At 38.0% G+C, this 26,268-nt stretch overlaps 1 protein-coding gene across 1 annotated transcript in view; it reads right to left on the bottom strand.

Annotated features, from left to right (window-relative positions):
* Positions 1 to 24,751: 24,751 nt before the first annotated feature.
* The window catches only part of MYO3B (myosin IIIB), a 406,310-nt gene continuing 404,793 nt past the window's right edge, over positions 24,752 to 26,268 (bottom strand). Inside the window, exons 34-36 of the mRNA XM_046018212.1 lie at positions 26,108 to 26,214; positions 25,687 to 25,733; positions 24,752 to 24,890 (exon numbers count right to left, since the gene is read on the bottom strand). Coding sequence (XP_045874168.1) covers positions 24,752 to 24,890; positions 25,687 to 25,733; positions 26,108 to 26,214 — 293 coding nt within the window. The remainder of the gene's footprint in view (positions 24,891 to 25,686; positions 25,734 to 26,107; positions 26,215 to 26,268) is intronic.

The raw sequence follows: 26,268 nt of genomic DNA, 5'->3' as shown, positions 1-26,268 counted from the left end.
CAGTCCCCAAATTAGCACACTGAAAGCTAAGCAAAGATTACTAAATATAATGAAAATTTCACATGCTTTAGGCATCTAAAAAGGTGTGTCTAATGTCTCCTAATTTAAAAAGAGTTTATGTTTTGTAGTTTAATTAATTTATTTAATGCAAATACTCTCGGATCTGTAATAGGCCTGTTGATAGAATAAAGCTTCATCAAATAGAAGGGGCTGTTGCTTAGCCAGCAATCACCCACGTTTGCAAAGAGTTGTGTCCACGGCCAATCAGGGGAGAAGTTTTGTAAATAAACAGTCTCTCTCCTAATTGAGAGTTGCAGTTTAACTGGTAGGGAAATGCCAATTTTACAAAATATTTGAGGCACAAAAGCAAAATCTCTTAAGTCTTGTCCTGAAAGTAACTTGACATGAACATTTTTCCCCCATTCCGAAGGTCTGGAGCTGGGCTCTGTAATTTACATGACATGATGAGGACGGTTATATGCCATTTTAGACTAATTACGTAAATTGGAAGGAATTTACTCCTTCAGTCATTATGACAAAGTATTTACTGTTTATGTGTACTAACTTTAATAAATGTTCAGTTTGCTCCTTTTTGTAGCTGTGGCTAGTTGCCTTAAAGTGCTGTTAATTTGTCCGTGATAACCAGGCATCTCTTTGTGAAAGACTGAAATTAAAATCCTGGACAAGGACACAATCACAGACAAGGCACCAATACAAAATACATTTTGCCAGTAGTTAGTCATCTAATTTGGCAGAGAGGAATTTGTTTTTGTTGCTGTTCCTTTAAAAGATACAAGGACGATAATATAGTTGATTAGATTTTTTTTTTTCCTCTTTAACTTTTCATAACGTTTCCAGGCTTTACTACTTGGCAAAGACAACTTGGGACAGATTTCTTTATTTTCTCCTCTGGCCTAAAATGAAAAACCCCCACTTTCCAAACTGTTACCACCGAAGAGTTTATTAAATGGTTGAAAAAGACAGCTGGTCCCACCATCTGTTAAAATTTTTCAGGGGCCAAATAAAACAGGTTACACCTTTAGCCATGCCAAGTCTTGCAATACCCCCTTCCTCTCACAGCCTGGGGAGGGCTAATCTGAATTTCACGGTCTGATTTTGCTATTGCTAATGCCTGAGCTGCATATGTAGCTTCTCCATGTTGTTTCTATTACCTCTCTTTTTTAGGTACAAAGCTATTCTCACATTTCAACTAAGCTTATTTGCAACCCATTACCTTACACCTCCAGAGTCTGTATAGTTACACTCAGCAACAAGAAGGAAACCCACAGATAACTAATTTCTGACTTTTCAAGCAAAAGGGGAGAGCCAAAAGTATGTTTCCGTTGTTTTGCAACCATTTTTCTATAAATGCTAATGGAGGTAATTCAGATTTTGGAACAAAGGCTTAGCTCACGACACACTGCAGGTGTGAAAGGGTTGAAACAAAAGAGATGCTAACCCTAATGGTATTTCTTGTCATTAACAATTCTTTGATGTTCACACTGGAGCCTCCCTTTTATCTTTTAGTTCTTCAGCCATCTTTGTTAACACTCAGCTCAATTGAATCTTTTTTTTTTTTTAACCTCCCCCTGGCCTTTAAAGACATCTGCAAAATGTTTATGCTAAGTTAGTTTCCACCGCATCTTTTAGTACCAAGGCAAAGTAAAATGAGATAAAGCTTGTGAGGTTATTATTAAAACATCAGTAAGTTTCTATCATTAAGCTGAAGGGGAAGATCAATAAAAAAGGAGCACTTAATGTTACTTTAATAAGGATGAGTTTCCTGTAACAGGATTTAGGATTAACTTTAGTATCACTGAAGTGGGCTTTACGATAACGTTGCCGTGATGAGAAGAGTTTGACTTGCCTTTACCCAATTAAACAGTTTGCAAATACTTTGAATGTACTTGATCTATTATTTCCTGTTTCTTTGAAAGCTTTCATGATATAGCATATTTTAAGAATATTTGACTAGAGTTTTTCTTCTTTGTGGATGAGTCCCTGGCAGGCTGCCAAAGACTTTTGCAGGCAGGTTTGCCTCTGTCTCTCCTTCTGTCCATGGAGGATTGGGGAAGGAGGAGGTGAGATGACAGGGAGTGGAACTGCAGCTTTGAGAAAAGTTTAACTCACTTTGATGACAGCAACATGTAGGGAACAGTCAACACTACATAATATACCGTCCTAAGCAATTCAGCGGCAGGCTCTGGGACTCAGAGCATGGGCGCAAAGTAGAATCATATGTTTCCCATGAAATGGTTGGGCTGATCTTACTGTTCATTAGTCTATTTTGCATGGTTTTGAATAAAGCGGAAATGTTTATTAATTGCTTCTGAATTAAAACACCTTTCCTTTTAACTGTTGGAGGGGATGCAAATATTTAACTAGATAACTCTTGAGTGCAAGTGGGGAACCTCTGGACAGTTGATTTATTTTTACTTGAGAGCTCATGTTTTGGCAAGTATTAATTTGGAGCTAGTTTAATACTGTAGTTCGGAGTTGTAGTAAACCAGGCAACTCCCTCAGCCTTTATATACCTAGTTCTGCCCCAAATGTCAAATGCTAGGGGGCAGATAATAAGAAAAGATAAAATACAAATTAATGTTAACAATGTATCTATTTTATGATTTTCCTCTCATATTATTTAATAATTCTTAGCATTTATACGACGCTTTTCATCTTCAAAGCACTTTACAAATGTTAGCTAATTAACCGCGAAGTAATGAGGCCTGGGTAATCATGTAGCAGTAAATTTTCTCTAGCTCAGATTATGAAGTAAAAATGGAGATCATGTATTCATACTTCTTTTTATAGCAGTAGGTGGTCTTGGAGATTTTGTGAATCTGAAACTCAAGCAATTTATCTTTGTGTAGAATTTATATTTCTCTGTAAAAAATCTTGGGCAATTGAGATGCTCATGAACTGGAAGGATTTTCCCATCTAGCAGGTGGTTAAAAAATTTTTTTTTTAATCTTAGCTTTGTCTGTTCTTATTCCTTGTTATTTTCATCTCTCTCTTCTTGTCTAAGAACAGAGAAAGGTCCAAAGGGAAGGACACTTACTAGGAGGAATTCGGGATAGACATCCATTTTCGTTTTTTCCCCAAATTTCCCAAGTTGTTTTAGCTTATGAGCTGCATGCTAAAACACTTGTGCTATTTTACATGGCTTTGTGTAATGCTGCTAGTGCAGGAAGGTTTCACTAGTTTAGAACGGGGTGTGTGTGTGCACTGTAGACAGTCGGGCTTTGTATAAGGCCTAAATTAGGTAAATTTTCAAGAAAAGCATACTTTATTCTACATAAAATACCATCTGATATAAAATAGACTCTAGGAAGGAAAACGAAGACACTAATGAAAGCAATGTATTTCATGGCAGACTTACATTACAGACAGGTAAACACAATGCTTTCTGAGAATGAATTGCTTGCTGAACTCATGCTCCGAGGGAAGGTCTTATTTCCCTGAACTCCTAATAGGAAAGCTACTAAAGTTAATCAGATTCTTCTTAGTCATGGATAAGATTCTGATGACTCAGAAGGAGTCGTTCTAAATGAGAACAACTTAACGAGGATTTATTCTATTTGTTAAACGCTTTCCCCTTCTCCATCTAGGAATTATATATTGGGCTATGTCCACATGCCCCAAACACAAGACTGACAAGTGGAGGTTCCAGTCTTGGAGCTTGTCCTCCTGAGACTTGGGGAACACACTGATACTATTTAGAAAAAGCCAGATGATGACTGGTGTATAACAGACTACAATGTCCAGGTGATGGAATTTTTTCACTTTTCAATAGGATAGCTTTAAAGTCCTGAGCACCAAGTGTCAGCCTGTATGCCTTTATAATAATATAAATCATCAAAGGAAGAATCAATTGCTACAATATTCTGAATCTGGGTCTACATATGCCTTAATGATATGGCTTCTCTACCAAACTCATGCCTGGTGACAGACTGAAGATAAAATGTACTGTTATCATCAAACTAGCATTCCTCAAAAAATTAATTGTACGCTTAACTCGTAAAGACATAACTTGATCAGCTGGAGCTTACAATATGCTGGTCAGGGACAAGTGTTTCTGTCATAAATCATGACCTTGTTCCCACCTTTTGTCCCTAAGCATACCCTTAGCTTGGTGTGTCATCAGAATGGCCCCAGTCTTCAGATGGGGGTGGAAGAAGGGTCAGGAAGGAGGAGAAACAAAATAGGAATCAACCCTTCTTGTCAGTGGCACTGACCAGCCTCTTTCCTATGTGTAGGGGGAAAGGAATGGACCCTAGTGAAGATGGGAACCGAACCAAGTACTTTCATATTAGAAATCTCTCAAACACTTCCTCACCCACTGATTTCATTTCTGTTGAGATGATCAATTTCTACATTTTGGAGAAATATTATTCATAAAGTATTCCTAATCTGCTTTGCTTACTTTGTGGTACCCTTGCTATCTCTGTATATTTGTACTCTAGAAACTTTCTGTATCCTGCAAGAATTCTTGCATGGAGACTTGGCGTAGATTCAATTACCAAGAAAGGTTTAACCCCTGGCCCCCTTCTTTCCGACTGTCTTCCAAATCCACTGCTCCCTTCTTTTACTACAGCAGAATCCATTTAGATGGAGAGATGTGTCCAAGTGGGAAAGGAGTATGACTACATAGTGGACTACTGTGTATATCCCCATGTGAAACTGTCCATAAAATATACCGATTCAAAACACCACATGGTATGTGCAATATGACACAATTTATGTTTTAAAAGCTTCTATGTGCTAAAGAAAAGCATGAGAATGTGTATATTATTTCAATGTTTTATAATAAGCCTACAGACTTAAAATCAGATGCTCTTGACCAACTCCCACACTTGTTCAAATCTTACTCAAATGTCTCTGGTTCAATCAGACCATCCTGACCACCCTGTTAAGCTGCAATCCACTCTCTGCTCTCTCTGTTCTCCATGGTCCTTAGCATCTTCAAACATGAAGGGTGACCATGCAACTTGCTGATCAAAGGGAACATTTTCGCAAGTGAAAGGGAACATTAACTGGAATTGAAGGAGGGCAGAATAATGTACATAATCTGAGACTATTTTGAGCAAACCAGAATGTTTGGTTACTTGAGATACACTATGTAGTTGGTTTATTTATTATGCTTATTGCTTATTGGCTGCCCCTCAACCCGGATTGAAGCTCCACGACAGCAAAGGGGCAAAGCATTTTGTCTGTTTTTATCTATATGCTTACTGGTGTATCCCAAGGCCTAGAGCAATAGGCATTTAATAAAGATTCACTGAATGGAGGAATATAAGAATAAATGGATAAATACACTGAATGAATGAAAACAGGAAACTCATTTTGGGAAAAAACATGGTATATAAATGTGAAAGTGTTCTAAGCAAAGTCATAAGGCTCCAAGTCTTTGCCACACCCATGGCACTTTGGTGAGTGTTCTACACATAGCAAGAATATGCTAAATGTTTCCTGATTCAGTGACTATTTAGTCTGGAATTCAGTGAATTCTCAGAACACCCATCCCTGTTAAAATGACTAACTCAAAATTTGTTCCAAAATCTAACCGTGATGCTATTTTCATGGCACAATGGGCTGATATGCTATTTTCCTTCTGTTAAAAAACAAAATTCAACTGAATAAATTTGAAGATCTAGATGGGTTTATTCAACAATTCACGAGCCAGGCAGTATCCCATCTAGCAAACAGAAAGGAGCTCCAAGGAGCTATACAAAATGGAAGACATTTACAGGCAGAAGGAGGCAGACAAGAGTGTTATTCTAGCAAAGTGGGTTATTTCAGGCAAGGTCACCTTCCACTGGAGGAAGGCAGGTGTCTCTCAGGCAGATTTCCTCACTAGCGCTGACTCAGGAATTCCAGATTGACTGGTTAAGACTATATTTCTGGGGAAGACTGAAACTGCTGTTAGGTTAGGTATCAAGTCTTTGTTTGCTGGCGTGGGGCTTAGCGCAAGTGACTCTATTTTGGGTTTGTCTTTTTCTTTTTTTTTTTTTTAAACATTTCATTAGTACAGATAAATGATGATTGACTTAACTTGGAGAGCAATTTCACTTTTCAGTAGGAAAAGTTTTCTATTTACATTTTATTATTTTTTCATATATGTTTTATTTTGGGGGGCATGGATTAAAATATTAATTTACAGATGGCCTTCTCACGTGGTCTGATTTAAGGTTCTCCCTAGTGTTTTTCTTCTCTTAGGTATGAACCAATAACTCATGCTGAATTAGTTCCTGCATAGTTTCCATTTACTTTTCTCATTTTACCACTACAATGTATTTATACAATATCCACCTTAACACCCACGTGTGTTTTTCATATGGTCAGGAGGAACACCAGAAAGACTGTTCTTCAGGATTAAACATATATTCTTATATTGCTCTTATTCACCTCTCTCCCTTATTTTGGTGTAATTTAAAACTTGTCTGGGTTACCCCATAAGACAATATTATGAGGACAACTGTTGTTCTCTTTCATCAAAGTCCAGGTGGCACTTGGACTTACTTTAAAAAAAGGTTTAAAATGACTTTACCATTAAATGCCTTTTGTTTAACCTAATGTCCCCAAAGGAAGCGCTTTGTCTCATTTGGGAAATGTTTTAAAAAATGTATGGAAAGGACAGTGTTTAGAGAAAAGTAAAGGGCCTAGGAGAAAAACTATATACTTAAGGCAGGTCAGAGAGAGGAACAAGAGAAGGTATGACCCAAAAGAGCTATGTTTGTAGTTGAACATCTGATTGGGGTGTCTTTGATTGCTGTCTCCTATAGATGGCATGAAATTGGAGGCATCTCTCTAAAACCAGGTGGAGTGTGTAAAGGAGAATAGGGACAATAGGTAAGTTAGAAAGGTAGAGGGAGGACCCGGCCATGGATGGAAGAATTGCCAGTGGAGCAAAAGGCTTCTGAGAGCAGCAGGCTGAATATGGAAGGGACCATTGGTTGTCAGTCTGCTTAGACAACACAAGAATATGTCAGAAAGAGGGACTGGGGAACAATCCTGTTCTCTTGGTGGGGATAGCACACATTGTCGTTATAATTATTAAGAAGTTGAGCTTCTGAGATAATTTGGAAGGAAGTTCCTATTTCAGGCATAAACTTTCCAGTCTTGTTAATTTTTACAAACAGAAGGTAATATATATTTAAATAGTGAGGAAATGTTTACAACAGAAATGCAAATGCTTTGCTCTCTCTGCTGTTCTCTTTGGGGGACATTTTGTTAGCCTTGAGCTGGAAATGTTTACACCAGCTCTGCATCTCACCTTTAGTCTTTGTGCAGTTGCTGCTACAGTTGCTTTGTTATTAGCTCTAAGGCCTCTTCCTGTAGGAAGAAAGAAGAACAGAAGGATGGGGGAGTGGGGAGAGAGACAGAGGGATCTGGAAAGAGGAGTGCGGGAAGGGAGAAAGTCGGACACCTAACAATTTTTGTTGTTCAAGATGGTGCTTTAAGGACTTGAGTTTTAATAAACTTCACTCTAATATCTTCTGCACCGGTTCAATGTTTCAGTTCATTCAAAGTTAAGGACTTGTAATTTAACTCAAGCTATAAAGATGTGCAGCAGGGGTTCTCATACTTTTACGTGCACAGGAGTCACTTGGGGTAGAGATCCCTCCTGTGACCTCCAGAAGGTCTGCTCACCTAGGTCTCGGTGGGCCCAGGAAAAGGCTGTCTTTAGCAATCTCCCCACGTGGCTCTGATATTCTGAGCCAGAGACACCTGGAGAAGCACTGGGTTAGCACTCATTATTCTTACTTCACCTGGATTGGGTTAGGCCCCAAGAACCTCCTCTGACCTCTCTTTTATTTCTGAAGAGGGAAAAGTGGCTCTCACTTCCCTCTGCTCTCTGGAGGTAAAGGAAACAACTAAGCTTCTGTGACCATCCCCATCCCTTTCTTTTATTCTCATGAATGTTTCAGACATATCCTGAAGCTAAACATGCAGCCTTCCTTTCCAGGTATCAATGGGATGGGAAAAGTGGGCATTATCACTGAAGTATTGTTTAAATTGATGTGACATTCTGATCCCCTGGAGCTAAGGCTATTAGGTGAAAGTGAATAATGCCTCTGATGTCCCTGCAGGAAGTGATTTCCCCCCTGTGATCTTTGTGTGAAAATCTCAAGAGGACAGCTCTATATTTAGCAGAAAAATCACAGAATTTGCTTAGTGTGGCTTGTTTTAACAAGAACATGGAAACAAAAGAAACTCAAAATAATATAAGGGTTTCACATATAGTGTAGTTGTATAGTTGGAGGTGTGAGTGCAATTCCTGGCATAGAGTAGTTACTTATTTTTTAATATTTTTGAAAGATTTATGTATTTATTTTAGAGAGAGAGAGGGTATGTGTGTGTGCAGGGGGAGAAGTGGAGGGAGAGGGACAAGCAGATTCTGTGCTGAGTGTGGAGCCTAATGACGGGCTCGATCCCACAATCCCAAGATCACACCCAATCCAAAATCAAGAATTCAATGTTCAACAAACTAAGCCACCCAGGTGTCCCAGGGTAGTCATTTAACACACATTTGCTGAATACATGAACATTATTTTAAGATAAACTCAAGCCCTGTTTCCAGCTACGTAATACAGACATAAGAGAAACACAGATAATTCCTACTACACTTCTTCAGAGACCTATGACAAATTTTCAATCTCAATTGAGCTATTTGGTCATATGATTACTTGCCACGATCGTCAAGAATCTATAACTACCCAGTTGCGTGCCCAATTATTTGATGCTCTTAACTTGACCCCAAATGGACAGGTTAGCTTGCAGTTAGTTGTAAGAATATACAGCTGAGGTTTTATAGAACTTTGGAATCTTGCCGTGCTCAGAGGAGAACAGTATCTTGTCACATTAAGCTTATGTATTAGTACTGGTGAAGAGATGTAGATTTGCTAGCAATTAAAATCACTCAGACATATTACACATAAGTGACTGGAGAGATCTAGCATCCTGAATGGACACTTCAGTGGTTTGATGATTGTTGACAGTGCCATTCAATAACACATCCATATCTGGGAGTGAATGCAGGGTGCTGGATTTCAGGATATAATGTCTTGGGATTTTGTGATGGTTCAGGAAAAGCCAAGGACGTTAATGACTGAGAGTCCTTGGAAACCCAGGTGTAGGCTCCAGAGAAAAGCCTAATATCCTAACTCAATAGGTGAGGGAACTACAGCTTTGAAAGGAATCTCTCTGCTCTCTTTCCAGCCCCTTCAACCTTGTTTCTCCCCACCCCCACCTTTTTTTCTTCTGAAGGGTTGTTGGTGATCTGTTAAGCATTCCATACCGCTTTCCTTCTGCTCACAGTTATTGATAATACGTGGTTCCTTACATAGGATTACATCATAAACTCATACCCCATAGGCCTATTTGTATAGTATAGTATTAATCATGCAACTTTAGAAAAAAGAAAAAGGCAATAGAACCATATGACTAGGCTTCTTGTCCAAGGATTTTTCACGAGGCCAAACCTTTTCAGTACCCCCCAGAATGGTTGGAAAGTGGTTAGAAAAAAGTTTTCCCTCCAGTTCTCTAGGTAACAGTCTAGAGCAGGCGTTGGCAAACTTCTGTAAAGGGCGAGATAGTAAATAGTTTAGGCTTTGGGGGCCTGCCATTGTGGTGTGAAAGCAGCCATGGACAATATGTAAACGAATGGGTGTGTGTGTGCTCCAATAAAACTTTATCCGTAAAAGGAGGTTTTGGGCCAGAAGTGACCCATAGGCTACGGCCTATCAAAATTTAGCCTTGAGAAATACCATTTCCCTGGATGGCCAAGATTAGGAACAATTTCTGCACTTCAGTAGTTGAGAAATTTGGTGTTATTTATTTTTCTCTCTGGAATTAAACCCTCGATAGCCGAGGAGAAAGGCTGATGAGGTATATTGATTTTTTTCAGTCTGAATGTTCTGTGAATGAAAGCAGAATTGACTTAACCGAAAATTAATATGACATAGGAATAACATGCTATTTTCAATGAAAGACTTAAAAAGAGAGACAGTATGTGTTTAGAGCTATATTACTATGTCAGTTGGATATTGGACTGGGTCTTTTAGTTTAGGTTTTTACAGTTGGAACGACAGTCAGAATTGAGAGCCAGTGGAGTTTTCTCCAGAGTTTCCCAGTTTTCCTTTCAGCTTCACTTTGCCTGTGGCCACTGTTGTAGCTCCATGCCTATGGCTGCCTCTGCACAACTTGGCCCTGACTTCTTACTGCCCATCGGTCCCCAGCAAACTTGTTTTTCCTAGTGCACTGCTTCAGGGTCAGCTCTCAGAAGCTAACTCATTTGAGAAACCCATTACACAAAAATGTAAATTGTGACAATAGGTTTTTGCATTCTTTGGGATAGAAGATGGTGCAGGTTGGTTTCCACATAGAAAGCTCACCACCATTTTTGTCACTGTCTTGTTAACTGTCACCAAGAAATCAGGAATTTCTCTGGAAATCCTCAGCAAGGCTATTCTGCACTGCCTCAAGACCTCCAATAATTTCCTGTTTTATAAACCAACAGTTGGTTCAAGTTTCTTCTCAACTTGGCTTTCGTTGAGCCTTTGGTAATGTAGTCAGTGTTCTTGACGGAGCTGCCACTTGACCCTCTCTGCAGGCCTCTTCCTGAGTTGTGGGTGTTACACGGCAGCACGGAGTAGGGACTAAGGGACACTCCAAAGTCACACTGTCTGGGCTCACATCCCAGTGCCACCATACCACAGGGTCTCGGGCACGTCACTGAAACTTTCCTGTCAAAATGGCATAATGACAATGACAGCATATATCTATCTAATAGGTTAATGTGAAGGTTGAATGGAGCGAGAGGAGTCAACACAGGACTTGACTTATAATAACTACTCAAGTGTGTCCATTATATTGTTCTCAGATGAAAGTCCGATGGAATCCTCGGCATTATTCTATATTGAACTGCATTTTGGTTATTGTCACCCTGGGCAGACTGTCATTGAACTGATAGCATTCCTTGAAGGACAGTGAAAAACGCAGGCTGCTTGGCTCCTGGTCTGGGACTCTGACATGGCTGGGTTTGGGTATTGCTCCCCCTGCAGGCTCTCTGACCATGTCAGTAACATAACCTTCCTGAGCTTCCCATTTATGCCCATTTATGCCTACTTAGCATAACTGGTGTGAAGACTACAGCAGAGATCGCCAGTGAAACTGCATTAAATAAATGCATTAAGAGGGGCCTGAGTGGCTCAGTTGGTTAAGTGTCTGACTCGATTTTGGCTCAGGTCATGATCTCAGGATTGTGAGATCGAGCCCCCCATTGGGCTCTGCACAGGGCATGGATTCTCTCTTTCCATCTCCCTTTGCTCCTTGGCCCATCACTCTTAAAAAAAAAAAAAAACTTAATAAATAAATAGTGTCAAATGTTTTTTTTATTTCAATAATGGCTTTATTATTGAAATAAAGGGCTGGCATCAAGCATCTTCCACTGGGAGAATTAGGGAAATATTTTTGGCAAGAAAATCAAAATCTCTTTTCTAAGCAAATTATCTGCTTAGAACCAATTAACCTGTGTATAAATGGGGCTGGTCCTAGATCATATGACATCACTGGGAAGCTGGATAGTTTGGTACAGAGACTCCAGAGTATAGAATAAACTAACCTAGATTTTTTTTTTAATATTTTATTTATTTGACAGAAATCACAACTAGGCAGAGAGGCAGGCAGAGAGAGGAAGCAGGCTCCCCGTGGAGCAGAGAGCCCAATGTGGGGCTCAATCCCAGGACCCTGGGATCATGACTTGAGCCAAAGGCAGAGGCCTTAACCCACTGAGCCACCCAGGCACCCTTAACCTAGATTTTTGTCTTTACTCTGTTACTGACTCACAGTGTGACCCCTGGGTAAGTCACTGGTTGTCTGCTCTGTCATCTGTAAAAAGAGTGGGGTTGGCCTAGTATTTTCTAAGTCTTCTTATTGTTCTAAAGTAGAATGTTCAGGTGTACAGAGCAGTGACATGTCTTTTTTATGTCCCTGGACTGATGTGGCAAGTGACTGCCAACCATCCAGTGTTAACAAGGGAAGGTTAATTGGTAGAAACATTTTCTTTGCTTTTAACATTGTAATGGGAGTGGCAATAAGTCTTCTGTTGTTTGCTTTGGTTTTGTTCCTCTCCTTTTATTTTGAATGACACATGGCCCAGTAAAGCTACAAGAGAGCGTGAATGAAGAAAACATTCTGGGGGCACCTGGATGGCTCAGTTGGCTGAGTATATGACTCCTCATCTCAGCTCAGGTCTTAGTCTCAGGGTCATGAGTTCAAGTCCTGCACTGGGCTCCACACTGGGCATGGGGCCTACTTAAAAAATTCTGTGTGACTCAGAAGATTAGCATTCTTTGCTGTCATCAATCAAGGGGCTGGTTTGGAGAACAGTAAATACCAGAGCTTCACTTAAGTGGGAAACATTACCCAACTAACTAATAAGCATAGGCCCTTCCCAACTTCTCATTTTATTCATAAGTTGTCACTGGTTTCTGTATGTCATGTATAAATGCAAAAAATCCTTCTCTTCCTTTATCAGAAGCTGAGTATACTGAAAATAAGATTTGGCTGGGCACTTCAGTTAAATTGCCAGACTGGTGTTTACACATAGATGCAGTCTGAACTGATGACCGGGTTAGTTATTCAACAATTAACCTGATCAATAATAGTCCATGACCTTACGGAGAGATCATCAGTGGATCAAATGATTCAAACCATTGGGTGTGATTAAATGTGGTCTTGTGAGTGAGTCATGGATACAAAGAAAATATTTAAGAGGAAATATCTCAGCATCTCTCTAAAACTTCTACTTCACACAAATTTGCCTTAGGATGAACACTAATGTAATTCAATAACAGCTACATAGAAAAAGAGCATGATATGTTAAAAAAAAAAAAAAAGGAATCCCCAAACATTTCTTTTAGGAATATTCTCTGAACTTTGAAATATATGTAAGTAGTATATATGATGTAACAGTTCCTTTCTCTTGAAGGTTATTTTAACTGTCATCGGGAACTGACAATAAACACATTACAAAGTCTCACGAATCAACATTGGCAGTGTGAAAAACCAACAAACACAGCCCTGAGCAAACCACCTTTCAAAAATTGTTTTAATGATTAACATGTACCTGAAGTGCAGTTACTACACTGATTTTTATTTAACTTTGAATCTCAGCTACTCCATTAACATAAAAAAAATCACTATCACCCATCTTCAGTGTAAACCTTAGTCCTTACCCTTCTCTTCAGCCTGTTTCCATCCTACAAATCTGACCAATCCTGTAACCCCCCTTCAATCACCTTTCTTCTTCTTTCCTCCTTTTTAACCATTGAGCTTCTAGAAAATTAGCCAGCTGCCACAGGAAACTAAAGTGACTGTCCCAGTCACCCAGCTGATAAATTGCAGATAAGTTCCAGATTTCAATTTATTTTTTCTGCAAGGAATCTTCTTTAATTTATCTTTCCTCCACCCATTACTTCCCCAGTCCTTACTGCCCAATCTGCAAATGATATTTTTACAGGATGTACTGGTTTCACACTTCTTTTATTCTCCTTCCATCATTCTAGCTTTGGTCTTTAATACCCTTTGCTGAATTGCCACCACATAAGTCTTCCAACTGATCTCCTCGCCTCTCACGTTTCGCTCCTTTGCAAGCTCCTTCCAAATTCCAGCTGTTCGTGGCATTCCTCTGAACACAGTCCCCAGTGGTTTCTTGTTGCCCAGTAAATAGAGTATAAACTCCTTAGCACAGTATTCAAATTCTTCCATAAACAACTTCCACCGTTTTACCTCTTATTTACTTTCTATGCTCTGTCAAACCAGAACAGGACCTGAACTTTCTGGATGCCTCAGGCTGACTGGGCTCTTCCAGGACACTTGGTTGTTCTAGTTCTATAAAGCTGCTTACAATGGCGGTGGAGAGGGACTTTTTTGTTTTTCTGTTTTTTTCGCTAATTTGCATCAGGGGCTAGCAGCTACCCTTGTGTTTTACTTTATGGGATGCCAGTTTATTCTGCCTTTGCCCATCTCTGCTCTACCAAATCTATTCAAGATTTTGGGTTAAATGCTGATTCCTTTATGAAACACTTCTTTATGCTTCCTCTCTGCTCTTACTTACTCTGCCATTTCCTACTGTAAATATCTGTATATATGTCATATCTCCTCTTCTATATACTAAACTCCTACATCAGCTCAACAATAATGTCTTAAAACAGTACTATCTGGAATTTAATTGTGTGAAACTAATAATTCATTATTAATAGCAGTTCAAATATACTGAATTGTATACTTTAAAAGGGTGAGTTTTATGGTATGTGAATTATTTCCCAATAATTCATTATAAGAATAATAGTACAAATACTAATATTTGTAAATGATTCATTAATAATAATTTTAATTATTATGAAATAGGACAGGTGACAGCATGGCAGATATAGTGTGCACACATTTGTATCTCCTATTCCCTGAGATCTCATTTAAATGGCAGTAAGGTAGAACTAGGAAGAATAAACTCAAAATAATGATGAGAATAGAAGAGAGAATGATCAAGGGAAGAGAGATTTCGATATATTTCTGGAAGATGAAAAATAGGTAGAAGAAGTCACCTGGTTGTAGTAATAAAGGACTAGGTAGTTCAAACTGTACTCGTTAGCCAAATAGTAAATTAGGACAAAATTTAAAATACACTAGGATTTAAGGCACTGAAAAGCTAGCAAGAGAATGAAAAAATATTGAATTAAGGTCTAGGAAAAAACAGAAGTTCTGAGAGAAGGGCTTGGCACTGGGGGGAAATTTTCTTGGAGGCATTTGCCAATTCTAAAGAGACAACTAAGAAGCTGTGAGGCTGAGCAGCAGGGGGGGAAGCCAAGGCGACAAAAGTTGGAGTCTTAAAAACCTATGTTCCCAACACACACACACACACACACACACACACACACACACACACACACACACAGTGACTTGGGATAGCAAAGAGTTCTACTCTTGGAATAGATGTAGACTACTCTTACAAGGATTGCAGGTCAGTTTCAAACCATTATAGATTCTGCAGTTGGATTAAACTGGTACTGATTTATTAATACCCCAGCAAAAGACTACTGTTTTATGGAGGAAGGGAGTATTATCTTGGGTCTCAAATTATCTTCACAAACAATTTCACAACTATAGTTTCTAATATGCAATAAATAAGAACCAAGAGAATAAAAAACATAAATGAGAACCACAATAGATTCAAATTGCTAGAAACCCAAGAAAAAGATAAACCTTATAAGCAGTCAGGGAAAAAGACAAATTACCTTCAAAGTAACAACAATTTGAATTACAGTTGTCTTTTCATCAGATACAATGAGAACCAGAAGATAATTAAGTGCTCTTTAAAGTTCTAAGAGAAAATAGCTTATTATATTATTATTTTTCTACACTCATCAAAAATATCCTTCAAGAATTAAGATGCAATTAAAATATTTCTTTTTTTTTTTTTTTAAAGATTTTATTTATTTATTTGACAGAGAGAGAGATCACAAGTAGGCAGAGAGGCAGGCAGAGAGAGAGGAGGAAGCAGTCTCCCTGCAGAGCAGAGAGCCCGATGCGGGGCTCGATCCCAGGACCCTGAGATCATGACCTGAGCCGAAGGCAGCGGCTTAATTCACTGAGCCACCCAGGCGCCCCAATTAAAATATTTCTTAGTTAAACAAAAACTTATAGCAGCCAACTCACAGTAAGGGAAACACTAATGGTGCTCTTTAGGCAGAAGGAAATGGACCTCAGAATAAAGGTCTGAGATGTGGAGGAAATGAAAATAATAAGATCTTGCAGGATTTAAAATATGTATGAAATTAAAACACACCACAATAGGGGCACCTGGACAGCTCAGTTGGTAGAACATGCGACTCTTGATTTTGGAGTTGTGAGTTCGAGTCCCATGTTGGCTATAGGGCCTACTTAAAAAAAAAATACCACAATAGGGGCAATATAATAAAGGAGGAATATATAACATAAATAGAGATTTTGGTAGTGTTTCAAAGTCCTTGAATTCTTGAATTGTCCAAGAAGAGGGTAAAAATGTACAAGTAATATTAGATTTTGGTTAAGTCAAGGATGCATACTGTAATTTCTTGGGTAGTCAAAAAAAAAAAAAAAAGGTAAAAGTATGTATATGTACCTAATAATATAGGTTTAAAATACATAGAGAAAAAAATTGCCAGAACTAAATGGAGAGGGGCACCTGGGTGGCTCAGTCATTAAGCGTCTGCCTTCTGCTCAGGTCATGATCCTGGCATCCTGGGATTGAGCCCCATATCAGGCTCCCTGCTAAGCAGGGAGCCTGCTTCTCCCGCTCCACCACCCCTATATTTGTGTTCCCTCTCTTGCTATCTCTCTCTGTCATAAATAAGTAAAATAAAAAAAAAACTAGATGGAGAAATAGAAAAATTCATAATCATCGTGGGATATTTTAACATACATCTCTTAACTGATAGAAAAAGCAGTAAAAGAAAAATAAGTGAGCATGGAAAAGATGAGAGTTAACAAACTGGACCTATTGTGCATATATAGAAGACTGAAGAATATACCTTATTTCTAGTATATGTGGAATATTTGTGAAAGTTTTACCAAAAAAATCATATGCTGAGTCATAAAGTCTCAATAAATATTAAAGTCTTGAAATAATACTAAATTTGTTCTCTGGCCATAAGAATTATTAAGCTAGAACCCAATTAAGAAAAGTATAGGAGAAAATCCTTGTATGTTTAGAAATTAATAAAATTCTGAAAATCTTATGAGTTAAAAAAGAAATCATAACTAAATGATAATAAAACACTTCCATTTGCTGCTAATTCCATACATAGAGGGAAAATTATAGCCTAAATAAATATATTAGAAAAGTTAAGATTCCAAGAAACCAGAAAAAATAACAACCATTTTTACCAAAGCAGAAATATAATAAGCCTAACAACAAAAGTTAGTGAAGTAGGAAACAAATAGGTAATAAAAAAAAATAAGTAAAATCAAAAGTTATTTCCATTAAAACATGAATAAAATTGGCAGACTTGGTAAGAATAATCAAGGAAAAAGAAATCGCAAATGATCACCATCACAAAAGTAAGAAGGGGACCTGACTATAGATTCTACAATATTAAAAATATCTATAGACATTTTTTGAATAATTCTAACCAAATTTGACAATGTAGAAAACCAGACAAATTTCTAGAAAATGAAAACCTAACAAAACCGACACAGGAAGAAGTAGAAGATATGAGTAGTCATAAGTTATTAAAGAAATTTAATCTATAATTAAAACTTTCCTTCATAAAGCTCCTGTAGTGAATCAAAACAATTTAAAGAAAGAGCTAATGTCATTCTTACACAAAATCTTCCAGAGAAAAGCAAGTAGGCATATTATGAGAATTAAGAATTTACATGTTAGGGGCGCCTGGGTGGCTCAGTGGGTTAAAGCCTCTGCCTTCGGCTCAGGTCATGATCCCAGGGTCCTGGGATCGAGCCCCACATCAGGCTCTCTGCTCTGTGGGGAGCCTGCTTCCTCCTCTCTCTCTCTGCCTGCCCCTCTGCCTACTTGTGATCTCTGTCTGTCAAATAAATAAATAAAAAAATCTTTAAAAAAAAAAAAGAATTTACATGTTAATTTCATCATGGGCACAGATACAATTTTTTAAAAATTAACAAATCAAATGCAGCAAAATGTAAAAGGATAATACAACATGATGGAGTCGTATGTATTGCAAGGATACAAAGCTGCTTTTGTATTCGAAAATAAGCATAACCTTAACATTAAGAACCATATGAACATATCAACCATAACATTAACAAAATATAGGAGTAAAATCACAGAATTATTTAAAAACACAAAAAATTAGCATGTGATAAAATTGAACATCCACTTGTAAGGGGGAAACCCTTTTGGGAATAGAAAGGGATAGCAAATACTATAATTAATGATAAAATACTGAATGCTTTCCCTCTTCGAGACTGCAGACCAACCTTGTACTGAAAATCTTAGCTAGGTCAGTCTGGTATTTTGAATAAGGAAAAAAAAAAAAAGACTCCAATTCTCTACTTTTCCTTATATCCACACCCTTTGCAATGTAATGGGACTCTGAAGCCCTTCTTGAATCTGAGCTGGCTTTGTATTTTGCTTTGGTTAAAAGAATATGGCTAAATTGACAATGTGCCATTTCTGAGCCTCAAGAGATCTTTCTCACTCTCCCTCTCCTCTCTTTGTTTTTCAGAGATTCTGGCACTGCCCCTGGGGATAATAACAAACTGGAGGACGAAACCATGTTGAATAGAACTAAGCTGGCCAAGCTGTCCTTGCTGTGGCCCTAGATATGTAAGAAACCCAGCCAACAGGGGCGCCTGGGTGCCTCAGTGGGTTAAAGCCTCTGCCTTCGGCTCAGGTCATGATCCCAGGGTCCTGGGATCGACCCCACATCGGGCTCTCTGCTCGGCGGGGAGCCTGCTTCCTCCTCTCTCTCTCTGCCTGCCTCTCTGCCTACTTGTGATCTCTCTCTGTCAAATAAATAAATAAAATCTTTAAAAAAAAAAAAAAAGAAAGAAACCCAGCCAACATCAGCAAAGGTGCTTAGCTGAACTGCAGCTAAGCGCAGATGCACAAATGGATCCTGGCAAGACTAGTTCAAATCAGCAGATATAGTCATCCAACCACAGACTTGTAAGAAATAATTTGGGGTGGTTTATAATGTAGCAAAAACATTATAAAACAGACAGTAGGTCTGGAAAAAAAACAAGGTATAAAAGGAAGTATGAAGTATGAAAAAGAAAGAAAATGTCTATAGTTATTTGCAGGGGGTAAAACTATGTAGAAAATCCAAAAATATCTAGCTACATTATTGGAATTAATGACTTAGCAAAGTTGATGGATCTCAAATACAAAATATCCATTGCACTTTCACATAATGGTAATGTCTTAGTCTATTTGGGCTGCCATAACAGAATACTACAGACTGGGTGGCTTAAACAACAGAAATTTATCTCTTACAGTTCTGGAGGTCTGGGAAGTCCAAGATCAAGGTACCAGTAGATTTGGTGTCTCATGAGCATCTGCTTGCTGGTTCATAGATAACCATCTTTTCACTGTGTCCTCATGTGGTGGAGGCAAGCCTGGCCTCTGGGGTCTCTTTAAAATGATACTGATCCCATTCATGAGGGCTATACTCTCATGACTTACTTACCTCCCAAAGACCCCACCAACAAATACCATCACACTGGAAATTAGATTTAAGCACATGAATTTTGGGGGGACATAAACATTTAATCTAGATCAGGCAACAAACAGTTAAAAAACTTAAAAAACACTTCTAAGTACAATAAAATTATATATGGTACATAAGGATAAAACTAACAAACTATGTGTAAGATTTCACAGATAAAATTATTAGTCATTATTAAGGGAAGAGAAGGAATAACTAAATAAATAGAAGGATATACCATGATTATAGTTTGGAAAATTCAATATCATAGAATGACAATTCCTTCCAAATTGACTTATAGACTCAAGATAATTCCAAAGAAATACCAATAGTTCTTTTTTCCCATAAGTTGACTATTTGAATCTAAAATATGCAAAGAGCCCAAACTAATCAAGGGTCTCTTGTAAAAGAAAAACCATGTTAGAAGACTTGTTCTTATTATACCAAAGCCTATTTTGAAAGTGTAGGATTTACAGCAAGGATAACAGGTCAACAGAACAGAATAGAGAATCTGAGAACAGATCCATGTTTACTTGATTTATGTAAATGATTGTATTTTAGAGCAGTAGAAAAGAGATGGCCTTTTCATTAAATGAGCCTTTGACAGCTGAATATCCATTACCAGAAACCATGAAAATTTGTCCTTACCACACAGTATTCACAAAATTTATTCTGGGTGAGCTGAAGATCTAAATGTGAAGGGCAAGACAATAATGCCTCCAGAAAATCCTAAAGGTAAATACTTCTACGACCTTGGGGCTGGACAAGATTTCTTAATAGGCTATAAGAAAGTAGTAATCAAACAGGAAAAGACTGGTAAGTTGTATTATGTTAAAATTACAAACTTTTCTTTTTTTTTTTTAAGCAAAAGATACCTTAAGGGAATGAAAGGACAAACCATCTAGAGGAGAAAATACTTGCAACACATATAACTAACAACATAAAATACATTTCCTCAAATTAAAAGAAAAAAAATAGTTAACCCAAGTTAAACTGAGCATATCACAAAAGAAGGTATCTAGAATGGCCACTAAAGTATGAAAATGTGCTCAATATCATTATTAATCAGAGATATGTAAGCTATAAATCAATAGTGAAATTCTAATATATACTCATTGGAGTGTCCGTATGAGGACTGAAAATAGCAAGAATCGGAGAGAATACAGAACAATGGAAGCTCTTTTATGTCACAGATATGACTGTAAATTGGTAAAATCACTTAGGAAAATAGTTTGGTATTACCTACTGAAGTGCAGATATGGGTACGTTAGAATTCTGCCATCCTAATCCTAGGTACACAGCCAACAGAAATGCATGCAAATAGACACCAAGAGACATACAACAATGTTAATAGTAGCAATGTCCAGAATAACCCTAAATTGGAAATAATTCACATTTGTCTATCAAAAGCAGAATGTCTAAGTCAGTTGCTCCGTATTCATACACTGGAATGCTACATAGTTTTGAAAATAAATGAGCTACATTTATATTCCACAACACAGATGAATCTCACAAATATAACACCAAATAAAAGAAACAAAACCCAAAAGATTACATACTACATGATTCCATTTATATAAAGTTCCTAGAACCTAACATAAGAAGCCTAATTTAACTATAGTGTTTAGGGATGTGTGTAAGTGGCAAAATTATAAAGAAAACCAAGGAAGTATTTACCACCTGAGTCATGAGAGTGCTTGCATTTGGAGAGGTGGGTGATTGGGAATGGATGGAGGCAGACTTCTAGTGTGCTGACAATGTTCGAATGGACCCACAGATAGTTTATATAGATACTTTCTAATAACCTTCAGCCTGTAGGAGTGGTTACACAGATGACTTGACTGTAGGGGCAGTTATGTAGATACTGATTTTCTGATAACTTATTGAGTTGAATCTTCTGATTTGAGCCTTTTTCTGTATTGGCATGACACTTAAAAATAAAGAAAGTTAAAGTGGATGGAGGCATGTCTGCAGATGAACCAAAATGGAAGAAAAATCAGCAGCTAACAACATGAACACCAATGATTTTGCAGTGAAGCTTTTAAAAACTGTGGTATTCCCGGGATGATTTCTGTTTCGTCTGGGGTTAGTTATTTTGTCTTGACAGTATTTTTCACCTTGTTGGTTTTCTTCATGTCAGGTATTCTTGCAGAGATATTATCTAAAGTCAATGGCATACAAAAATAGGTGTTTAATTATATAATTTAAAGTTCAAAAGGTAATCAACAAAAATTTAAGCATCAAATTATAAGCACTGGAAGAAGTAAGGCGGGGGAAGAACAGAAATAAATGCACAACTTTCACAGAGGGGGAGAGTAAATATTATTGAAAATGATAAACCAAGAAGATGGAAGTAAATTATTCACAGAAATGATGGAAACCATTCAAAGAATTAGAATTAGAAATAATAAAAATAGTTGTTTCAGTGGGGAGGGACTAAGGTAGGGACAGGGAGAGGAAGATTGATTTCCGTTATAAACCCTCTGGACTCTTTGATTTTTGTTTTGTTTTTGCCATATGCATATTACTTTGATAAAGCTCACAAGACATTTCTGAGATTCCAAGTTGCATCATTCTCATATACTTGATCTAAGAACTGCTTCTTGAGTTTGTGGCATTATGACTAGTCCAAGAGTAACATCTACAATCTGTTGATGGTGTAGCTGGTAGTAACCCCATTTCTAAAGTACTGTTAGGAGTAAGAACTGTGGCAAAGACTAATTACTACAGATCTTCCAAATTATAATTTTATAGTTATTTGTTTCCTTTTAATTTATTTATGGAAATATTTAATTAGAAACAAGGCAGATAACTATTATATTGTACACAGATAAATGGGAAGTTAGGAACACTTTTACTCAACAGTTTGAAAAACAGCTAATATTAGCAAATCAAAAGTAGACAAGTCAGTGATAAAAGTGAAGCTTCCAAAACAAGGAATATCACCTCATACCAGTCATAATGGTGTGATAAGAAATAGCAAGAGTTAGCAAGGATGTGGAGCAAACAGAACACTTATGCACTGTTGCTGAGCATATAAATTGGTGCAAACACTGTGGAAAGAAGTAGGGAGGTTCCTCAAAAAATTAAAAATAGAAATATCCTATGACCGAGTAATTCCGCTACTGGGTATTTACTCAAAGAAAATGAAAACACTAATTCAAAAATATTTATGCAATCCTATGTTTATTACATAATATTTATGCAAACCTATGTTTATTGCAGCATTATTTATAATAGCCAGGCTATGGAAGCAACCTATAAATCCACTGATACATGAATGGGTAAAGAAGAAGTACTATGTATATGTATGTGTGTATGTATTATATATATGTAACAGAATATTACTCACCCATAAAAAAGGAATGAGATCTTGGCATTTGTGACAACATGGATGGACCTACAGGGGTATTATGCTATGTAAAGTAAGTCAGAGAAATACAGATATTATATAATTTCAATTACATGTGGAATCTAAGAAACAAACAGATGAACAAATGGACAAACAAACATACAAACAAAAACCACAAACAGACTCAAAAATATAGGGAAAAAAATGGTAGTTGCCAGAGGGGAGGGTGTGGCAGGATGGGTGAAAGAGGTGAAGAGGATTAGGAGATAATAAACCTCTAGATTGATTGATTGGTTGATTGATTGATTGCTTTATGGAGGAGAGGAGAGGGAGAGAATTTTAAGCAGACTCCATGCCCATTGTCTCACAACCCTGAGATTGTAACCTGAGCCAAAATCAAGGGCCAGACGCTTAACTGACTGAGCCGCCCTGGGGGCCCAGACTTCCTGTTTTAAATACTAAGTCACAGAGATGAAAAGTGAAGCACAGGGAATACGGTCAAATATGTGGTATGGTGAGAGATGGGAACTACAGGTGAGCACTGCGTGAGGCACAGAACTGTCGAATCACTATGTTGTACACCTATGCTATACTCCAAAACAAAAATACTTACCTTAAAATAATATTAAAAAGCTACATATACTACATATTTTTTAGACAACGAAGTTCATTTATGTTTCTTCTGCTGTACTTGTATACCTTAATAAACATTATCTTTGGGGTGAATATGTGAGGAAAAAAATCAAGGCTCACTTTTTTAAAAAGTAAAGTTTAACTACTGGATAACTGGCTTTTCCTATTTCTTTTTCTTTAAAAGTATAATTTCTGAGATCTTTAGATGCCTTGTTTCAGTATTTTATCTTTGTAAAATGTGTATTAAAATTGTCCTCTCTGTAACTCTGGTAACAATTTTTTCTATTTTTTCCAGTTATTTTTTCCCCCAAATCTCGGTACTCTCACATGTATGATCTGCCAAGTATTTTAAAGTAAAAAAAAAAAAAAAAAAAGAAAGAAAGAAAGAAAAGAAAAAAAAGCTGAGAACATCTGTTCTAGAGAAAAGGTCTTGTAGGTTTTTTGTTTTTATTTTTGTTTTTGTTTTTACATCATAGGGCAAACTCACACATTGTTTTGCATGGAGTAGTTGCTCCAAAGATGTTTGTTGTATTGAATCGTATTGAGTATTATAGTTTATGGTATAACATTATTATAATAGGACTAGCAACCTGGAGTGAAAAATCAGAGCTTATGGTTTAAGAAAAGTGATTAATCATGAGGAACGCACAATTGAAAGTTACTTTCCTGTCACATATGTAACTAAGTGAAGTCTCACCATTTACGTAAGGTCATTTACTAGATGTCCATTCTGTGCCAGGCACTGCCCTAGGCTCTGCCCACAAAGACAGGCACAAGATAAGATCCTTTCCCGAAAATCACTCATAGCCTCGTGGACACTGCTGACCAGAGAATGGGACTTTACTAAACCATGTGACATAGACTATGACAGGTCCAAATTTTCTTTCCCTCTAACTCCTTTGTTTTTACTGTGAAGGTGATGGGAGTAAAGAGTCAAGGCTTTATCAGCATAATAACTAGCAAGAGAAAGGTTCATCAGCCTTAGAGAAAGATTAGGCCTTTCCTCCTAAACACAAAAAATTATCCTGGCCTAGGAGACCTTGCGTGGGGACACTCACTAGTGGAATTCTGACTTTGGATATAGGCCCGAAGCATCTCTCAGAGGAGGAGGGGAGTGCAGGGGAGAAGTGAGGTGGAAAGGGAGGCCTGGATTTTCACAGGGGCAGATTTTGCATGGACTGACGTGGCAGGAAAAATGAATGTCATCAGCATTCACAATTGGCTTATTACCCCTCTTAGACGGTGAGGGCACGAACGATGCTTATTGGTGTAGTCTACAAGGGTGTTCAGTGTCCCACAGGTACCCATAAGATGAGAAAAGGAAAAACTGCCCAGTTCAGGTTGCATTGCAGATGTGGGGAGGGCAATGGGAGATTCGAGAAAATGCTTAGGAATCTGAAAATTATTCAGTAAGTCTCAGACCCAGACCAGGTGTCCAAAGAAGCTGGCCCCATCACACCACTTTCTTATTAAATGATAGTCAGTCAACTACCATGATTGTTCTTACCCTGAACAGACTTGAGCAGGCAGAAAGTACACCTCAGTGCTGAGCAAAAGATGCTCCTTTTGAGGGTGAGGAAGAAAGGAAAGGGCAAGATCGGTTGTCGTCCTCGGGAACAGAGTCCACAGGTGACAAAGATTTGTAATATTCATCTTCTCCATCAAGCACTTTGACTTGGCTGCAACAAAGAAAAGAGTTTTCAGCAGAAAAAGAGGACAAAGGGTACAGTCATCACTGCAGCAGCTGAGGTTGCATATGAGAACAGGGTTGGGTCCCCCCAGTGGGAAGGAACGACAGCTTAGGGTAGGTAGTTCAGGCTCTCCCAAAACACAGGAACTGAGGTCTGATCCACAAAGCATTTCACTTCAGGGTCACAGGCCGATAATGGGCCCAATTTAGTGGGGTCTGGAAGTTGTGATCAAATTACAGTTTGTCTGCCTGAATTGACTTATCTGTCCCTGTTTGGTACCCTCTAGAAGAGAAAGTTCCCTCCTGTCCTCCTCCAGTTCTCAAACTAGTACCAGTTACCTATGTCACCATATTCTCTATTGGGATACTAACAAACCAGATGAGTCCTCTAACCACTGGGGGAGATTTTCCTTTGTGTACCTTTAACGCCCAGGGGTAGGGTGATGTGGGAAGCGGCCTATTTGCATTGCGTGGAATGCTCTTATTTGTGGGAGAGTCTTATATAGTCTGCTACATCTGCAATTATGAGGGAAACCACAATTTCCTGGGATAATTGTGAAAAATAACATTTGCCTTTAGGTGGCAATTTCAGCCTTTTCGGACAGAATAGATTCAAGTTTTATAAAGCTGCTACTGTGAAAAGTAGTTTCCAATGTCAATAATAGGGGTGATATCCCCATTTGCATATTTTTAGAAGCTTCTCTGGAAAGTTTTGCATTTTCTGTAATATCACAAAGGACCCCTTCTGTTTATAGTTGCTTAGAACTAAGAAGACAGATATTTACCCAAGTTTTCTTGGCTTCCTCTTGCTCCCTTGATATTCTAGAGTTCCCTGTGGAGAGGGCCAAGAACACACAGTCAAAGCAAAGCAGCAAGTCGTTAATTTTTAATTCAAAGTGATTTTGTGTTGAATGCAAGCAGATGCTGATAATATCAGAAGTCACAGCATAATTTTTTTGATCAAAGGGCTCAAGTGAGCCTGATGAAGCATGCATCTTGCTCGTCTTTGATAAACCACATCAATTATTCACCGTGAAGGCAGACATCCTGACATGAAAGCAACAGATAAAGAGCCTAAGCACATGTTCAAGAAGAGAGCATAAGAGAGTGGGGGTGGGGCTGGATGGGCTGGAACAGGTATTAATAACAGAATTATTAACTGGAAACAAAGCCAGTGAAACAGCTTTATGACCACTTTGAACTCACATTTAACTGGTTATAGTACATGGTGTCCTCAGGGCTACTCAACATTTTGGGCTGTTGACATCTTCGGCGAGGTGTTCGGTGCTTCTGTATAAGACCGTTTTCTGAAACTACAGCAAGACAGCAAAACTTCCCTGTAAACCATCCGAGGTGTTGGGAAAATC

This window comes from Meles meles, chromosome 9, assembly GCF_922984935.1.
Source record: "Meles meles chromosome 9, mMelMel3.1 paternal haplotype, whole genome shotgun sequence".
Classification (NCBI taxonomy): Eukaryota; Metazoa; Chordata; class Mammalia; order Carnivora; family Mustelidae; genus Meles; species Meles meles.
Note: the sequence above shows the minus strand (reverse complement) of the source record. Positions and strands in the feature narration are given on the sequence as shown.